The sequence below is a fragment of the Crocuta crocuta genome, unplaced genomic scaffold, assembly GCF_008692635.1.
Source record: "Crocuta crocuta isolate KB4526 unplaced genomic scaffold, BGI_CrCroc_1.0 scaffold168, whole genome shotgun sequence".
Taxonomy (NCBI): Eukaryota; Metazoa; Chordata; class Mammalia; order Carnivora; family Hyaenidae; genus Crocuta; species Crocuta crocuta.
The window spans coordinates 2,918,811-2,935,622 of NW_027532591.1; the positions used below are offsets into that span (position 1 = coordinate 2,918,811).

Genomic DNA, 16,812 nt, shown 5'->3' on the forward strand with positions numbered 1-16,812 from the left:
TCTCCTTTAGAAATATAGCGAGGTTCCTGGCCTCCACACCTGATTTTCTTTACACATGTTTCCACTGGATTCCCCAAAACACGGAAAAAATTTTCAGGAAGACTCTCCTTGTTTCCAACTCTTCAGAAAAATATCATGCAAATGTTACCAATGTGTGCCCAAGTAAGGCAGATAACATTTCCAGGGGTCTGGACTCCTGAGCCCAGAGGAGCAGGCTCCATTTTGATCCTGTAGGATGCCTAAGTTTTCTAACTCTGGAATCTCAGATTGTTAGGCTTGGGCAATGCCATGTATTACAGAACGGACTCTGGCCACAGCTCCTAGGTGGGATTCATCTCTCCCAGAAGCCTATCGAACTGCCCAAGCTGGGGGCCTCCTCTGGGTTCCCATGGCTCCTGGAATTTCTCTAATATTGACCACACTGCCCTTAAATTGTTGGCCTTATCCCAGGCTGGAAATTTTTTTTTTTAATGTTTTATTTATTTCTAGGAGAGAAAGAGAGAGACAGCGTGAGCAGGGGAGGGTCAGAGAGAGAGGGAGTCACAGACTGAAACAGGCTCCAGGCTCTGAGCTGGCAGTCAGCACAGAGCCCGATGCGGGGCTCGAACCCACGAACCGCGAGATCATGACCTGAGCGAAAGTCAGATGCTTAACCGACTAAGCCACCCAGGCGCCCCCCAGGCTGGAAATTTTGATCCAAGGGTAGAGGCTGAGAATCCCGTGTTTACCAAAAAACCTAAATGATGAATAGATGAATCAAAACTGACCCCATCTCCTTAAGGCAAAGGGCACTTAAATAATGCTTCAATTAAATGCAGTTCTAATGAAAATGCATGATGGAAAAAAAAGATTTGCTTTGGAGTTATATAGGGTATGTTATATAGTAGTTATGAGACTTTGGGCAAATGATTTAACCTAAGCCTCAGTTTATCAATATTTGAAATAGGGATAGTATGTTCCATCTCACAGGGTAGTTTTTGTAGTTCATTTATTCATATAACATTTACTGTCTGTACCCTGTGTCAGGCCCAGTGGGGCAGACCTATGATGGTCCATAAGAGAGACTCCTGTGCACGTAATCTTAGTAATATGATAAGTGCTCTGCTAGGGGCAAACATGGTTAGGATTAGAGAGGGGATTCCATGAGGCTTTCTGGAGGAGAAGGAGTGGAATGGCGTGGGAATAGCCTGAACTCTGGAGCCAAATACCTATGTTTGAATCCCGGCTCCTAGGCTTACTGGCTGTACGACCTTGGATGAATTACCTAATCTTTTGTGCCTCAGTCTGCTCACCAATATAGTGGGGATATTAATAGCTCCTACTTCATAGAGTTGTTGTGAGTGAAGCACTTTGCACCTGACATTCAATAAACACGATATCAACGTTCACTATATTATCAACAGCTATTTACCAAGCATCTATATACAGTGCCAGGTCTGTGTGGAGTGATAAAACCACAGATCAGATTGACACAGACCTTACCTGCGTGGAGTTTATACCTTAGGCAAAATCTGAGCTGAGTCTCAAAGTACAAATTGCCTCCTATCTAAGGAGAGTTTGCGAAGAGCAAAGGGCAGAGGAAGGAATTCAGGGGCTGCTGACATTTCACAGGCAAGCAGAGCATGAAAACTGCACAGGAGACGGGGGGATATTTCAAAGGGGTGGGAGGAAACTAGAGGCATGCAGTCAGTATCCTAGAAGGCAAGGGGGAAAGTGTGTGGGGGAATTTTATTAGAAGTTACTGCTACTAAAGCAGCTCAGGGACGGGGCAGGGGGCCACTGATGAGGGGAAACAGAGCAGGCTTGGGCTTTGGGCTCAGATTCAGAGTGGAATCTCACCTCCTCTCTACTAGCCATATGTCTCTGGACAGTGACATTTCTCTGAGACCCAGTTCCCCTAACAGTAAAATAAGGATACTAGTAGAGTGTCCTGGCAGATACTTCTGAGGATGGTGTGGGTGACACTGTGCAGGGCTTACCTGGGTATTCAACACCAACTCTTTTACCCTTTGTTTCTTCTCAGCAGCTCCAGTTGGTTTTGTTCCAGCTCCAATTAACTAACTGCTTCAGTAACCACTGGGTGCATGACTGCTATGCGCCAGACCCTAGGCTGGCTCTGGAAATAAACAGATGATTATGACCTGTTCTCTGCCCTTACAATGTTCCCACGTGAGCAAGGTGTTAGGGATGGAAGCAACCACCTGTACACAGACATCATTTCTTTGTTGAAACGCAGTTACTGAGTCAAAATTTACTGTGTGCTTACTATGTATTAGTCATTTTGCTAGGCCTTGAGGAGAAGTGACTCAGACCCTTTGGGGGCTCACAGTCTGGGGTGGGGGCAGGAAGGACATGTGAGCTGAGAGTGACCGTTCAGTGATCCAGCACTACAAGAAGGGTGGTACAGGGCTGAAAATTCACAGCCAGGCACCTAACTTGGAGGGTGTGCAGAAGGTATAGCAATGGTCAGTGAAACCATTTTGGAGGAAATGAAGTCCAAACTGAAAGTGAAGGATAGAGGGGTGGTAGGAGTCTGGTGGTGATGAGAGAGCACTCAGGACAGAGGGGATAGTGTCCAAGGCCAGAGGGGATCCGGAGCTGATGTTTTTAGGAAACTGCAGGTGACACAGGATGTGTGTTGAGGGCGTGGCTGGAGGTAGATGGGAAGGGAGGTGGGGGCCAGATGACAGGAGCTGTAAATCCAAGCCAAGAGTTTGGATTTTATCTGGAGGGCAATGGGCAAGCCTCTGAGGGTATGAAAGCAGGGTGTGGCATGGCAAGGCAGGTGTTTTAGAAAGCTCTTTCTGGCGGCTGTGTGGTGACTGGTCTAGAAGAGAGGGACTGGATAAAGGGAGATCAGTTAGGATGTAGTTTTATAACCCAGATGGGAGACCACCAAGGTCTGAGGGAAGAAATGCCCATGGGAGAACAGACCAAGGAGCAGGGAATGGACTTCAGAGATGTCAAAGATGTAGAAGCTATAGGGTCCTTCTTAAATCATTGCATTTGCTTAAAAATGCCTTTTGGCATTGCTTAAAACTTGGCCCAATACATTGGGGAATTGATCATTTTGGAGAGCTATATTTTTTATAGAAGTGAGGCTTTACCCATTTTTGTATCCATTAACATGAAAAAAATGTTATGATTGTGACTTTGTGAAATGCTTGGTAATGTGTCATACTTTCCTTGAAGGTGGCACTGCATTGCCATAAACACAGCAGGAGCTTTGGAGTCAAAGGTCTGGGTCAAAACTCTGTTCTGCTCTTTTGTAAGCTGTGGAACTTAGGCCAGTCAGACTTTACCTCTTTGAGCTTGTTTCTTCTTCAAAATAAGGTCAAGATCATCCAGTCGACAGGATTGTTGTGGGGTTACATGAGGTAATGTATGTAATGCTCTGAGCACAGTGTTGGGTACATCCTAAGTTCTCAGCAACTTAGTCTCCTCTTCTCTCCTTCCCACGATGCTCCAGGCTTAGCCTCTGGACATCACTAACACTTTGTGCAGGGCTCTTTACTCTTCCCTATAGGGCCTCAGAGCAGTGCTCTTGGAATTCCTGCCTGCTTTTCACGTTTTGTGTGTCCTCCCCCATAAACATCCACTTGTCACTGCTATCATTACCTGTTCTCTTTTCTTTTATAATCCTGTGTGAATTTGTAGACCAGATAATAGCTAACTGCCCTACATGTTAACTACTTACTGTTAGTTCATTTAATCTTCATACTCTTTTCAACCAGGTACTGTTTTTACCTTCATTTTTTAGCTAAAATGTGAAGCACAAGAAGGTGAAGTGACTTCCAAAGGGCACACTATTATGTGCCGGTAAGTGCTTCGACCCAGGCAGTATGGCTCCAGAGGCTATGCTCTTAGCCACACATTATATCACCTCTCACAACTGAGAACAACTAATAATGTGCAAATTAAGAGTTAACAGAATGAAGACCAGAGAGCAAGTCTCTTTTATTGGTATTTCCTTTCAGACCACACTTTCAAAATACAGCAGGGAGGAGCTGTTAAGGCCAGTTGGGGTTGTTAGGGGTCACCTTCCAAAGCAAATTATTTGAGACAAGGGAGAAGCAGTAAATGTAGAGGGAGGTTCAAGGCAAGAAAGCTCACTGGTTGTAGCTCACCCCACTGGGGGATGCAGCTTTCTTTTAGATGAAAATCTGGCTTGATGAAAAGAGGAATGAACGTCCCAAATAGTCTGATGGTGTCTGCATGATAAAAAAAAATGGTGGTTCTGAATTTTCTGGCATCAATATTACCCAATGAGAATCTGATGAATACAGATTTCCTCTTCTAGAACTACACATTTAACATTTCATACACAATTGTAGGGGATGCCAAGCTCCATTCTTGGACAAAAAATTTAGAGATTTGTTACAGAAGAACTGTAAAACTGAAAATCTGAGCCTTGGGCTTGAGTGCGGGCCCTTCTATTGACATTCTGTGTGACTTTAGGGAAGCGCTGCCCTTTGAGCCCCATGTGCAAAAATGGAATAATCATCTCTGCTCCGCTTCCCTCACTACAGTGGGCCATGATGATGAGTATAAAAGGGGTGGGAAACTGCAAAATGCTATCTGAATGTATCGGAACCTGGAGGTTCAGAGAGGTTACTCACCTTAAGGTCACACAGTTATTAAGTGGCAAGACTAAGGTTCAAACTGGGAGATGCTAAAGTCTTGTGTGTGTGTGTGTGCGCGCGCGCACGCGCGTGTGTGTCAGAGACACAGAGAGAAAGACAGTGAGGAGAGAGAGAGATAGCTCCCTCCAAGAATTTTTAAAAGGATCAAATGAGATAATGCATATGAAAGGGTCACATAGGTTGTGAATTGTGATGTTTAAGTGATTACTCATGGACTGAATTTAGGATTCCATGTCCCAGCCACTTGTGGGATCTGGGCCTGGGACTTATGGATAAGGGGCTGAGAGGGATAGTAGAAGTGTGCCAATCAGTGATGCTCCTCATGGAGACAATTAAGACCCTCTCTTCCTATCCAAACAAACAACTTCTGTGGTTTTGGGAAAATCTGCCAGAGCTGTGTAGTATCTTTAAACCCACTGACCAGCATACTCAGATCAGCACGTGTAGCTTTGGGAGTAGCAATTTTAATGCAACTACAAACTTATTCTGTGTTTTTAATGTTACCAAATAAAACTTGTAAAAGCCCAAATCCTATTCTCCTACATTAAAAAAGAAAGATTCCATAAAAGACAGTCTCATCCAACTCAGACTTTACATGCTTACATTCAGAAGTGAACACCCGTGTGTCCCATAAAACTAGTGGTGTCAGAGCATGGCAACACTGCAAACCAGAAACCTCCCCAACTGCACTTTCTTAGAGATTCTGGGAAATTGTCAATTCTTCCTTAAAACTTCAAAATAATGCTTCAAACATACAACTGATAATCTGAGAAACACAAAGGAAGGAACTGGAATGGGAGTGAGGATGACAAGGAGCCCTGGAACTTCATTATAAACAGCTGGGTATAAGAACACTGAACCTTGGTTCTGCTTGACTCACTGCATCTGGAGGCTGGGATGTAAAGTGCAAGGGAGTTTAAGGGTATGAGAAAGAATTGGCAAAGGATATCGCTATTTCTGTGACAGCAGAAATTACTTAATAACTTCTTCTCTTGTTATAGCAAGTTGCTTAATGCTTTGCTTGGAGCCTAACTTTATGCAAATTGTTTTAATGTTGTGCTTGTTGGAAAAAGCCTAAAGCTTCTTTGGTCTCCTGTTCTGGAGCTTGGTAGACCAGAATGGCATCAGTGAAGAGTGACAATTAGCTGAGGCCTTTCTGAGCAACGAGGGCCTACGGGATAGGATTTCACGAGACCGGAGGAAGGAGGATCTCTTACAAGTCAGGGTTGAAAAAGGGTGTGTAAACTTGATACACAGTCAAGAAGCATTTAATAACTTTTATGAAATCAGTTTCAGAGTAAAGTCTATTATCACTGGATACTATCACTGGAATACAGAAGTGAAGATGACAGGGCAGAACAATATGATGAAGTCAAACCTAAATCAGATGCAAGAGGTTAAACATGAAAGTGAATTCAGAGTCCTGTTTCTCCACCCTTACCCACACCCCTGCTGCTGTGGCTGAGTATGGCCTGCATTCAGGGCTAGAGCTTCTGCATGGCAGCTATAGAACAAGGTCTCCCTTGAAAAAGAAGACCTAGTGCCCTAGGGCATCTGTAGCATTGGAAATGACTGTCTTGTGGGACCACCAGGTAGGAAGGTAGGAGTGGCCCCCCTCCCCCCAAAAAAGGGAGGTAGGAGTGGAGCTGGAGAGGAAGTGCTCAGGTTGATCTTCCCCCACAGTGGGTCTCTTTTCCTTTCATTCTCCCTGGGAGACCTCTGGGGCCAGAGAAGGCCTGCACCTAAGCAGATGGAGCTCTGGTCTGCTAGGAACACATCTCTTACAAGAAAGTGTGCAGGGGAGGTCCCTGTTTGGAGCATCAGAGACAAGACACAAGGTGGAATTTTCCTGGCTAACATCCACTTCCAGGCAGAAGGAAAATGACCAAACATATCTTAGGTTTCAGTTGGAGCCTTCTGAGAACCCCTTGACTTGGGCCAGGGAAGAAATCCAGCATTTACACTATACATTGGACAAATAGAAAATGTCCAAATCAGAATCCTAACTCCTGGGATAGAGAACACAGATGACATAAAAACATCTGGAGAAACATTTCAAGACCAAAAGGAAATCACTGGTTGTGAAGGCATACACAGTGCTTCCATGAACTTAACTTCAAACTCCAAATCCACAGATTAACAAAAATCCACATGTACTAAATTGTCCCCAAATTATTATATGTAGGTTCAGACAACACATGTGTTCTGAGCTGAGCTGAGTTTGCTCTCTTAAATATATGAAATCAGAATCTTCAGCCATAGGATGGGACCCTTCCATTTGAGATGGGAACCCAATATCTAATACTAAAACATTAAAAGAATGAAATAGTGGGGCAAGGTTTTATAGAGGCTCAGAGTCCACAGGGTGACTGATCAGATTTTGGTGACAGACAAGGTGCTTAAAACACCAAATAACAATGTCCAAACATATGATGGAGTGGAGGGAGAGAAAAGCAAGAGAGAACTGTGTTCAGTGTACACTGATGGACCAGCAACCTGGGAGCTGGTGTCTGCCCAAATGCAAACCTAACAACAGTTTCCTGCAGCTGGGCCAGATACCAAAGTCCTGGTAACTGGTCCTCTTCACACTACCTCTATATTCATATAATGTGCTCAAACAGTTTCCTGCATGGGAACAGCAAATACCTCATAGGTGGAACCTGGAGACCTGAGGCAGCAGCAGTAAATAAGTATCTTGCATACATGTCGAATGCAGTCCTCAAACACACCTTACATCCTACTAAAGAAGTCAGAAAGTACCAACAAAGAGGATATTCTTTTTTTTCCTACAACAATGTTTAATCTCCATGCTGAGAAGTCCCATTTGACTTATTTCCTCCATGCCTTTAAAGTTAGGTGACAGAGTAGAAATCCAGTCATGAAAATAAAAAGGCAGAGGTGGATGAGCCCTGGCTCAATGAGACATATCAAATACATAGCATCCTGGTGTCACAGGGCAGACAGAACTGTCCTAGACAGTGTGGGGAAAAGATGGGCACTAGAGAGGTAAAAGTTCTACTTCGTGATCACTCACACTTGAACAGTGCATTAGTTACTGAACAAGGGCGAGGTGAAGGGGATAAGGGAGGGTGGTAGAGTTGTAATTCTCTATGAGGGTTGGGAACATACACTCGTGGATGGGAACTTTTAAGTAGCTATGTTTATTATTACTTTTTTCCAGCAATCTTGCAAGAGGCAGAGTGTGACACTGAATTGAGTGAGACGAGCGTGTAGGTGGGTTGGCGAGGAGCCTTCTCTTGACGCAGGCCTCTGGCTTGTCAAGGAATGGCTGGTTCCACTGCTGGGCCGTGTTTACTCTTTTGCTTCAAGGAAAAGGGTTTCTTGAGGGAACAACTTTACCTCCAACAGTGATTTATTTGGGTCCAGCTGGGTTACCTAAAAAGAAAAGAAAACATATTCAAAAGACTGGAACAAGCACTGTTTTCTCCACATGGCACTCAGATCCTATCTGTGCACATTGATTCTCAGCCTGCTAAGCAGTGGCATGAGCATTTCCAATTCTATTATCTTATTTGATCCTCACAATAAACCTAGGACGTAGGTGGAGTTATTACCATCTTATAACAGAGGAAGCCAGGCTCAGAGAGGTCGAATCTCACAGCTGAGTGAAAAAACTGGCATTTGACCACAGGGTAGGCACAGCTTCAGGAGACTCGACTGCTCTTCCTGGCCGGGTGAAAGGTGTTTGCCTCCTATACAGCTCAGCTTGGCCGACAGGAGCCCCTTAGGAAGGGTACTGGCTAAACAGCTGGTTGGCACTCCTGGGAACCTCTGCTTGATTAACTCCTGACAGCGTGGAAGGACTTTTCTGCTTGGCGGGAAAAGAGCTAAGGCTTTGGGGCTGATATGGCTAAACATTTCTGTAGTAAACTGGACAATGTGTATTCTGCCATGCCCAAAGATCAAGATCTTCCACTGAAGAGAGTGTCCCTAGGAAAGGATATCAGCAATCTCCTTGGTGGGGTGGGAGGATTTTAGTTTGACAAAATGAGTCAATGCCACAATAAGACTGTATTTTAGAAATAAAAAAATCATTATCTTACAATATGAACTATATGGAGTAAAGCCAGACAAAATCTTGGCTCAATTGGGATAGGTTAATCATATAGGAATCCTAAATTAGGTTTATGACCCCTTAGGCCAGGGCCAGGGATAGAGGATTTAGGAATCTGAGAGTGAGAGAAAGAAACAACGTTTTCCTATTTATCAGAAAGGAATATAAATTTTAAAAAGTTAAGAAATACTAGTGCAGTGGGGCTCTGGAAGCAGAAAGATTCCGGTTTCAGTCACAGCTGTGTTGGCTATTAGCTTTGTGGCTTTGAAGTTGATATGAACCTTGCAGGACTGATGTGAGGATTAAATGAGAAAAAAATATATAATTAGCACAGTGTCTAGCACAGAGCAGGTGTTCAGTGAAGGCTCCTGTGTATGTGAATATCTGTAAGGATGGACAGACAGGTAAGTGGATAGCTCTGAGTGTGTGTGATAGCAGGCCAGGTAGTCTGCTATGTGAGAGACAGAGGCTTTGGCCTGTGGTCTGCAGAGTATACAGAATCTGAAGCCAGCAATCTTGTCCTCTGCTCAACTCAAGCCACACCTAATGAGATGGTTCTGCTTGTTTTCTCCTAGCAAAGGGGGATGGCGTCCCTGGGAGGCTTGGTGTCATAAGCAGGCTGGCGAGCTGAAGAAGGAATGCGATCTTCGACTGTATCCAGATGGAAACCTGGTATGCCCAGGAGGGTCATTAGGGAGACACATCCACCTCCAGAATCCTCTGTGCTTATACAGAACCCAGAGCAAAGGGGCTCTACTGGTATCTCTTGGGTTCTGGGCTGATGGGCAGGCAAGGTGGTGGGGAGGGCCTAGCCTGCTGTCTGTCTTCCAATGCACGAGGGGCAAGCTGCTGGCAAATGTTTACCCACTTCCCCAATTAACGTATGATATTGCGCTGTCTTTTGTCAACAGAACCTCTGCTTCAGACTCGTTGGTATTTTTTGCCCAGCTGCTTCGTCTATTCTTAATTAACATGCCAGAGCTCTTCCGGCATCTTCTACTTTGTTATTTGTAGTTTGTAAATATGATGTTTGTTGGGAGAAACCATAATCATAATAGTGCCAGAACTATGCAGACCAGCAGAAAAATTATGCTATGAAGCAAAACAGGCTAGGAGGCTGGAGCCTCAGGCCGAGATTGCACCTTGCTTAAGTTGTCAACATGCAAGGTCAGAGGTTCAGGAAACATACCCGTTTTCTTGGACCCAGTGTCCATGAAAAGTTAGGGATTTTCTCTGTCTCTTTGGGTGAGATGGCTGCGGCTCGAGAAAGAGGAAAATAAAGTTTCTCAAACCCCAATTACATGCCAGGGACTTTATGTTATCTCATTTAATTCCTGTGACAACCATGCAAGGTAGGTAGAAATGACAAAATTGAGGCTCACAGTGGTTGCCATTTGTTTAAGGCCACATGGTTAGTATAGGTCTATACAGCATAATGGTTAAAAAGGGTAAAGCAAATGTAGATTCAAATCCTGCTGTCACTTTACTACCTATAGACCTTGAAGAAGTTATAGAACCAGAGAGCCTTGGTTTTACTGTCTCTAAGATGAGAATAATCAGTTTCTCATTCATAGGTTGGTGTGACAGTTAAATGGAATGTTGGTCAAATGTCTGGTACAGTACCCAAACCAGTAATTGCTCAGTTGGTGGTAGCCATTACTGACTGGAATACTGTCTTGGGGAGGGGTCCTGGTTTAACTTCAAAGCTGGAGCTTTTTCCCTGAAGCCTCCTCTGGCCCAGGTCTGCAGCAGGCTGCCTTTCTTATTTCTGCCCTGCTGCCCTGCTAGGATAATGCCTCAGGATCTGGTTGATAGCTTCAGTGGGGCTGTGCTGAACTACTTCACAGCAAACATGGCTGTTTGGGGGCTGCTCCTTGTGGTATCCCAGAGCAGAAGCACTATGCTTTTCTTTGAAGATCATTTTAGACAGGAATTTTCAAAATGAACAAGGACAACCTCTGCATCCATTCTTATTTGCCTGACTCGGACAAAAAGATGGTTGGGAACCTAGGGGTATGAGGTTCTTCCCTGCAAGATAGGTGGCCCAGTGCTCTGGGTCCCATTAAGGAAGGATGTGGGGCACCTAGCCAGGTCAGTTATTGAGCATCCCCGACTTCGGCTCAGGTCACGGTCTCATGGTTCTTGAGTTTGAGCCCCACATCAGGCTTGCTGCTGTCAGTGAAGATCCCGCTTTAGATCCTTTGTCTCCCTCTCTCTGCCCCACCCTCTCTTGTGCTCTCTCAAATATAAAAAAAAACATTAAAAAAAAAAAAAGATGTGGAACATGCGATGGGGGACCTCCAAGCACTAAAGAGCCTAAAAACCACATTCTCTGAGAAACGGCTGAAGAATGGGAGAGAGAGGAACTGAGACGTGGTGGTGGTTGCCGCTATAGGGGAAGGGCTATCTGATGGACTGCCAAGTAGATCAGATGAATTCGTATTATTCACTGTGCCAACGGGCAGAGTTGGGACTGGTGGGCTAAAATCGCAGGGGAAGCAGAATTCAGGTGGTTGGAAAGAACTTCTTAACAGAGGAGCAGCTGCTGGTGTGCTGCTGTACTACTTTCTTCTTCTTCTTTCTGTTCTTTGTTTTCTTCTTGTTCTTCATAACCATCGTCATAGCAGCAACTAGCATTTACTGAGTACCTACCTGGTAGCTAGAAACATGCTAAATGCTTAACCAGTCCTCAAAAAAGCCAAATGAAGTAGGTATTATTATTGCCATTTGACAGCTGAAGATACCATGGGTTATACTGCCCAGGGTGCAGATAGAAGAAGATTTCACACTCAAGTCTGTCTGACTCCAAAGCTCATGATAACCAGAACGCTTCTGGCTAACATGTCGACAGGCTGCCTTGTGGAAATGGAGAAGTAGGGAGGGGAGGGGAGAATGAGTGTGTTCTCTGTTGACCCCAGAAGCATTCAAATAAGGGTATATTTGAGAAGATCATGAAGATAATAATAATGGCTAAAATTTATTAAGCATTCATTTTGTACCGGGCATATTCCAAGCACTTTATAATTTAATGTCATAATAATCTTCTGATGTAGGTATAATTATTATTTCCATTTTACAGATGAGAAAACTGACCCATGGAACACATTAAGTAACTCACCCAAAGTCTCAAAGCTATTCAGGACAGAGCCAGAATGTGAATCTAGCTTTGGAATCCATATATAGAACTACTAGAATATTCAGCCAGAGGTGTGGCTAACAGTAGGATCCACCCAGACAAAAAAGTTGGATGAGATGGCTCTGAGGCTGTTTCTAACCAAGCTTCCAAGATAGAAGAGCTTCACTTTAAGAATGGCAAAAGATCAAGGGTCAGGGAAAAAACAAGCTCAAATGTTTATAAAATACGAATACAAAAACCCAAACTGAGCTTGTGTTCTGCCATTTACTTGGGACTTTACTGAATTATTGACTCTTTAAATCAACAGAGAAACACACCCTTTGGGACTCTTTGGGAGAGGAGGCGCATTCTCAGATAAGAGATATGGCCTGACTTTGTGTCAGAAAAGGAAAGTCAGTCATTTTGACATTTTATTCATTATACTTAGGAAGAGTAATATATTTTTTTATTAATATTTTAGCAATTTGTCTTTGTGAAACTTGTTTATGTTAGCAAAAATGGGACAAATAGAGCTATTCTTTCTTAGATCAATTTTCTCAGCAGTTTGAATGTTCATGTACATCTTATTTCTATTATTTCCCTGGGCCTCAGTTATTTCTTTAAAAAAAGTCTAACATTACTGCTGAGAAAAATGTGAATCAATGTGACAGAATCTCATCTAGGCCACACCAAGTGAGTCCCAGAATGTTACAGGGAGAAAGTCCTTAATTGCCAAAAGTCCAAACCCTTCAATTTTCATAGGTTGCTCACTTGAAGCTCAGAGAGGTCAAGTGACTCGGCCCAGGTCACACAGTTGATAAGAAGCAGAAGTAGTTCTCTACCCTAGAGTTTCTGACTTCTGTTGTGGGGTTCTTTCTAGCCACAACATTCTGCCTCTCACTTAAAAAAAAACAAAACAAAAAACACACACACACAACAAACCTGAGCATAAATATAATACTACTACTACATTGGGGGGTACCTCAGAGCAGGAGCTGAGTGATACTAAAATAATAGTAGCAGTAATATATGCATAGTACTTTATAGTTTGCAACGTATTTACACAAACATTAACTCACAATCATATAGGATCGATATTATCATCAGTCCTTGTTATTTTACTTAATTTTGTTAAAGTAATGCTTTTATTTTGAAACCAAATAAAGCTAAGTTTGGATCTAATATTTAACCACTTAGGAAAAAATGCTAGTTCAACAAATGTGGCTGGAACAAGTGAACCCTGACGGGCAAAAAGACTGGATCTAGATGCAGACCTTACATCCTTCCCCAAAATTAACTCAAAATGGATTATAGACTTAAAGGTAAAACACAAAACTATAAAATTCCTAGAAGATAACATAGGACAAAGCCTAGATGACCTTGGCAATGGCTTTGATTTTTTAGCTACAACACCAAAGGCACAATCCACAAAAGAAATAATTGATAAGCTGGACTTCATTAAAATTAAAAACTTCTGTGAAACACACTGTCAAGAGAATAAGAAGACAAGCCATAGACTGGGAAAAAATATTTGCAAAAGACACATCTGATAAAGAATGATTATCCAAAATACAGAAAGAATTCTTAAAACTCAACAATAAGATGAATTAACCCAATTAAAAAATGGGCCAAAGAGACAACTCATTAAAAAAGATTTACTACAGATGGCAAATATGGAAAGATGCTCCACCACACCACATGCTATCAGAGAAGTTCAAATTAAGATAACAGTCAGATACCACTACATGCCTATTAGAATGGCCAAAATCCAGAATATTGACAATACCAAATGCTGGTGAGGATGTGGAACAACAGAACTCTCATTCATTGCTGGTGGGAATGGAAAATGGCATAGCACTCTGGAAGACAGGTGGTTTCTTACAAAACTAACCGTATTCTTACTATGTAATCCAGTAATCGTACTCCTTGGTATTCACCCAAAGGAGCTGAAAACTTATGTCCACACAATAATCTACAAAAATCTGTACACAGATGTTTATAGCACCTTTATGCACAATTGCCAAAACCTTGGAAGCATCCAAGATATGCTTCAGTAGGTGAACAGATAAACTGTGTTGCATCCAGACAATGGAATATTATTGAACACTAAAAAAATGAGCTATTAAGCCAGGAATAGACACGGAGGAAATCTTAAATACTAAATGAAAGAAGCCAGTCTGGAAAGGCTACATACTGTATGACTCCCACTATATGACATTCTGGAAGAGGCAAAACTATGGAGATGGTAAGAAGATCACTAGTTGCCTGGGGTTAGGGTGGGTAGAGGGGGTGAACAGGCAGAGCACAGAGGATTTTTAGGGCAGTAAAAATACTCTGTATGATGCTGTAATGATGGTTATATGTCATTATACATTTGTCCAAACCAACAGAATGTACAACACCAAGAGTAAACTCTATATAAACTATATACTTCTGAGTGATAATGATGTGTTAATGTACGCTCATCACTTGTAACAAATGTACCACTCTGGTAGGTGATTTTGATAGTAGGGAATGTTGATAATGGGGGAGGCTATACATGTAAGGGAGTATACAGGAACTCTGTACTTTCTGCTCAGTTTTGTTGTGAACATAAAACTGCTCTAAAAATATAAAGTCTTTAAAAAACCCGCTAGGTTGCATTTTTTGGAATGTTCCCAATGTATTTTAACAGCTTATGAGGGAAATGCACTGAAGTAGTACTTGGAAATCATGCATTGGGAATTAACCACACTCTGTAGATTAGGAAATGAGATCCAGACACTGTGTTTGCCTATGACTGTACAGCATAAATGGTAGAGGCAGAACCAGGACCCAGTCTTCTGACCTGTTTCCTCATAATTTCCATTATAACTCCCTCACCTCCTTCATGTGGCCTGTTTTCTTTCTCACTCTGTGAGTTACAGTCTTAAGGTTCAGTGTGTGGAATTGGGAAACAATAAACCATCAATGGTTTCTATAATATATTCTTGCTTTTAGAGTAAAAATTTGCATTTCATAAATTTCCAGAATCTTCAAGGAGAGACAAGCTCTATTCTCATATTTTCTGTAGTATTTGCCTGCTCCCTTCTGGGCGACCAACACCACCACTTTCTAGACTGTGCTGGCAGCACTGTGAGCAGAGGAACCTTGCACAGCCTGGTCCCCAGGAGCAGTCCCTGTACTACACCGGCAAAAAATTCACAATCTTTCTGCAGCCCACACAAACAGCAAACAGTAGAATCTCATCCATACCCCTTCTTCCTCTTCTTCCTTCCCACAGATGTGAAAGACAACTAGGTCCCATCCTCTACGTTATAAAGACAGACAGACACATGACCACACAGCCTCTGTAAGCATTCACTCACCTTTCAGCCCTCAACAAGCTCTCTCTTCTCCACATTCCTCTGTACTGATTGCCAAGGCTGTATATTATCTAATTGTGTCATGGTGTAACAGCCAGGATGTATAGGTTCCAGTTCTGGCTCTAGTGGTGGAACTTTGAATAAATCAACTTTTCTTCTCTAAGCTTTAATTTTTGCATTTAAAAAAATGCAGTGTGTGTGTGTGGGGGGGTAATGATTCAATGGGGTCAACTGGGCTGCATTCAGCTTTGGAAATAGTCAGGACATTAATCAATTCTAAATATATTTTCCACCCATAAAGCCACAAAAAAAGCTTATTCTCAAAGACATACTTTTTTTTTTATTAAAAGTTTACTTATTATTTTGAGAGAGAGAGAGAGCACCCTATGAGTTGGGGAGGGGCAGAGAGAGAGTCCAAGCAGGCTTTGAGCTGTCAGCATGGAGTCTGACATGGGGTTTGGGGCTCTATCTCATGAACTGTGAGATCACGACCTGACTGAAATCAAGAGTTGGACACTTAACTGACTGAGCCACCCCAGTGCCCCAAAGACATGCTTCTTAAAATAAGTTATCTGAACACAAAATGAATGCGCTCACAAACTTCCTGCTGAAGAATGTGTACATAACACACTTCAAATTCTGAGCTCTTTCTGCTCTAGGAGGTAGCGCAGAGGCTGGTTATTTAAGTTTCCAAATTACACTGAAGCTGAATATATATATCTGCTTTTGGTTCTGTTCAAAATTAGCATTTGCTTTGAACATGGGAAAACAACTGATCTTTTTGGTATGTTACGAGTAATCCATTCTGTTAGTCACCCCATTTAAAAATGCACATTAAATAATACAAGTTTAAAAAATAATTATTAAGTCATCATTAATAGTTACCATTTACTTGGCATTTTATAAGCACCTATGCTATACTAGCTGCTCTATATATTATCTAATTAAATTGTCATAATAATCCTAAGAGGTAAGTACTCCTATTATTCCCATTTTATAGATGAATTCTCTTAAATCAAAAATGGTTAGGGCGTTTGCCCAGGATTACATAGGTAGATAAGGCAAGGCTAGAATTTACACCCAGTTTTGTGAACTTCCAGCCTATAACTGATGCATCCCCCTTTATCACCTCTGGTCCTACTTCTAAACACAGAAGAGGTAACATGACTAACTGGCTTTTCTTTGAGCATAAAGAAAGCAGGCACTATGCAACTTCATCATAGAGCACATCTCTGTTATGGTATGAGCTTTGTTGTTCCCCACAGGAACACAGGCTATCTTTTGTTACTGTCAAAGTGGTCCTAATAGCTAATTGCCCATTTTCTTTAACTACCTTCTGATGAGCTGAGAATCCCTAAAAAGGCCAGTTACACACACAAAGTATCAGAGGGAGAACTTAAGACCTGATCTGCTGGTCATAGGCTGATCAGGGTATGAAAAGACTTTGGTAACTGTAAAGACTTTTGCAAACATAAGGGATTACCCATCATCATCATCAAGCACAAGCCAGTTTTAGCTCCTAGCAAGTTCTCTTCTACATTTGCTGAAGGTGGTAATGCAATCCCAAAAGGAACATTCAATCTGGAAGGGTCCCACTATGGGACTACTCTATAGCTTATTTCCATCCCAGCTTCC

General features: G+C 42.5%; 1 protein-coding gene across 4 annotated transcripts in view; it reads right to left on the reverse strand.

Annotated features, from left to right (window-relative positions):
• Positions 1 to 7,785: 7,785 nt before the first annotated feature.
• Positions 7,786 to 16,812, reverse strand: part of FAF1 (Fas associated factor 1) — a 449,320-nt gene continuing 440,293 nt past the window's right edge. For all 4 annotated transcript variants that reach the window (XM_077779702.1, XM_077779703.1, XM_077779704.1 and 1 more), the window contains one exon: positions 7,786 to 8,039. In XM_077779702.1, the coding sequence (XP_077635828.1) occupies positions 7,956 to 8,039 (84 nt within the window). In that variant the 3' untranslated portion in view covers positions 7,786 to 7,955. The remainder of the gene's footprint in view (positions 8,040 to 16,812) is intronic.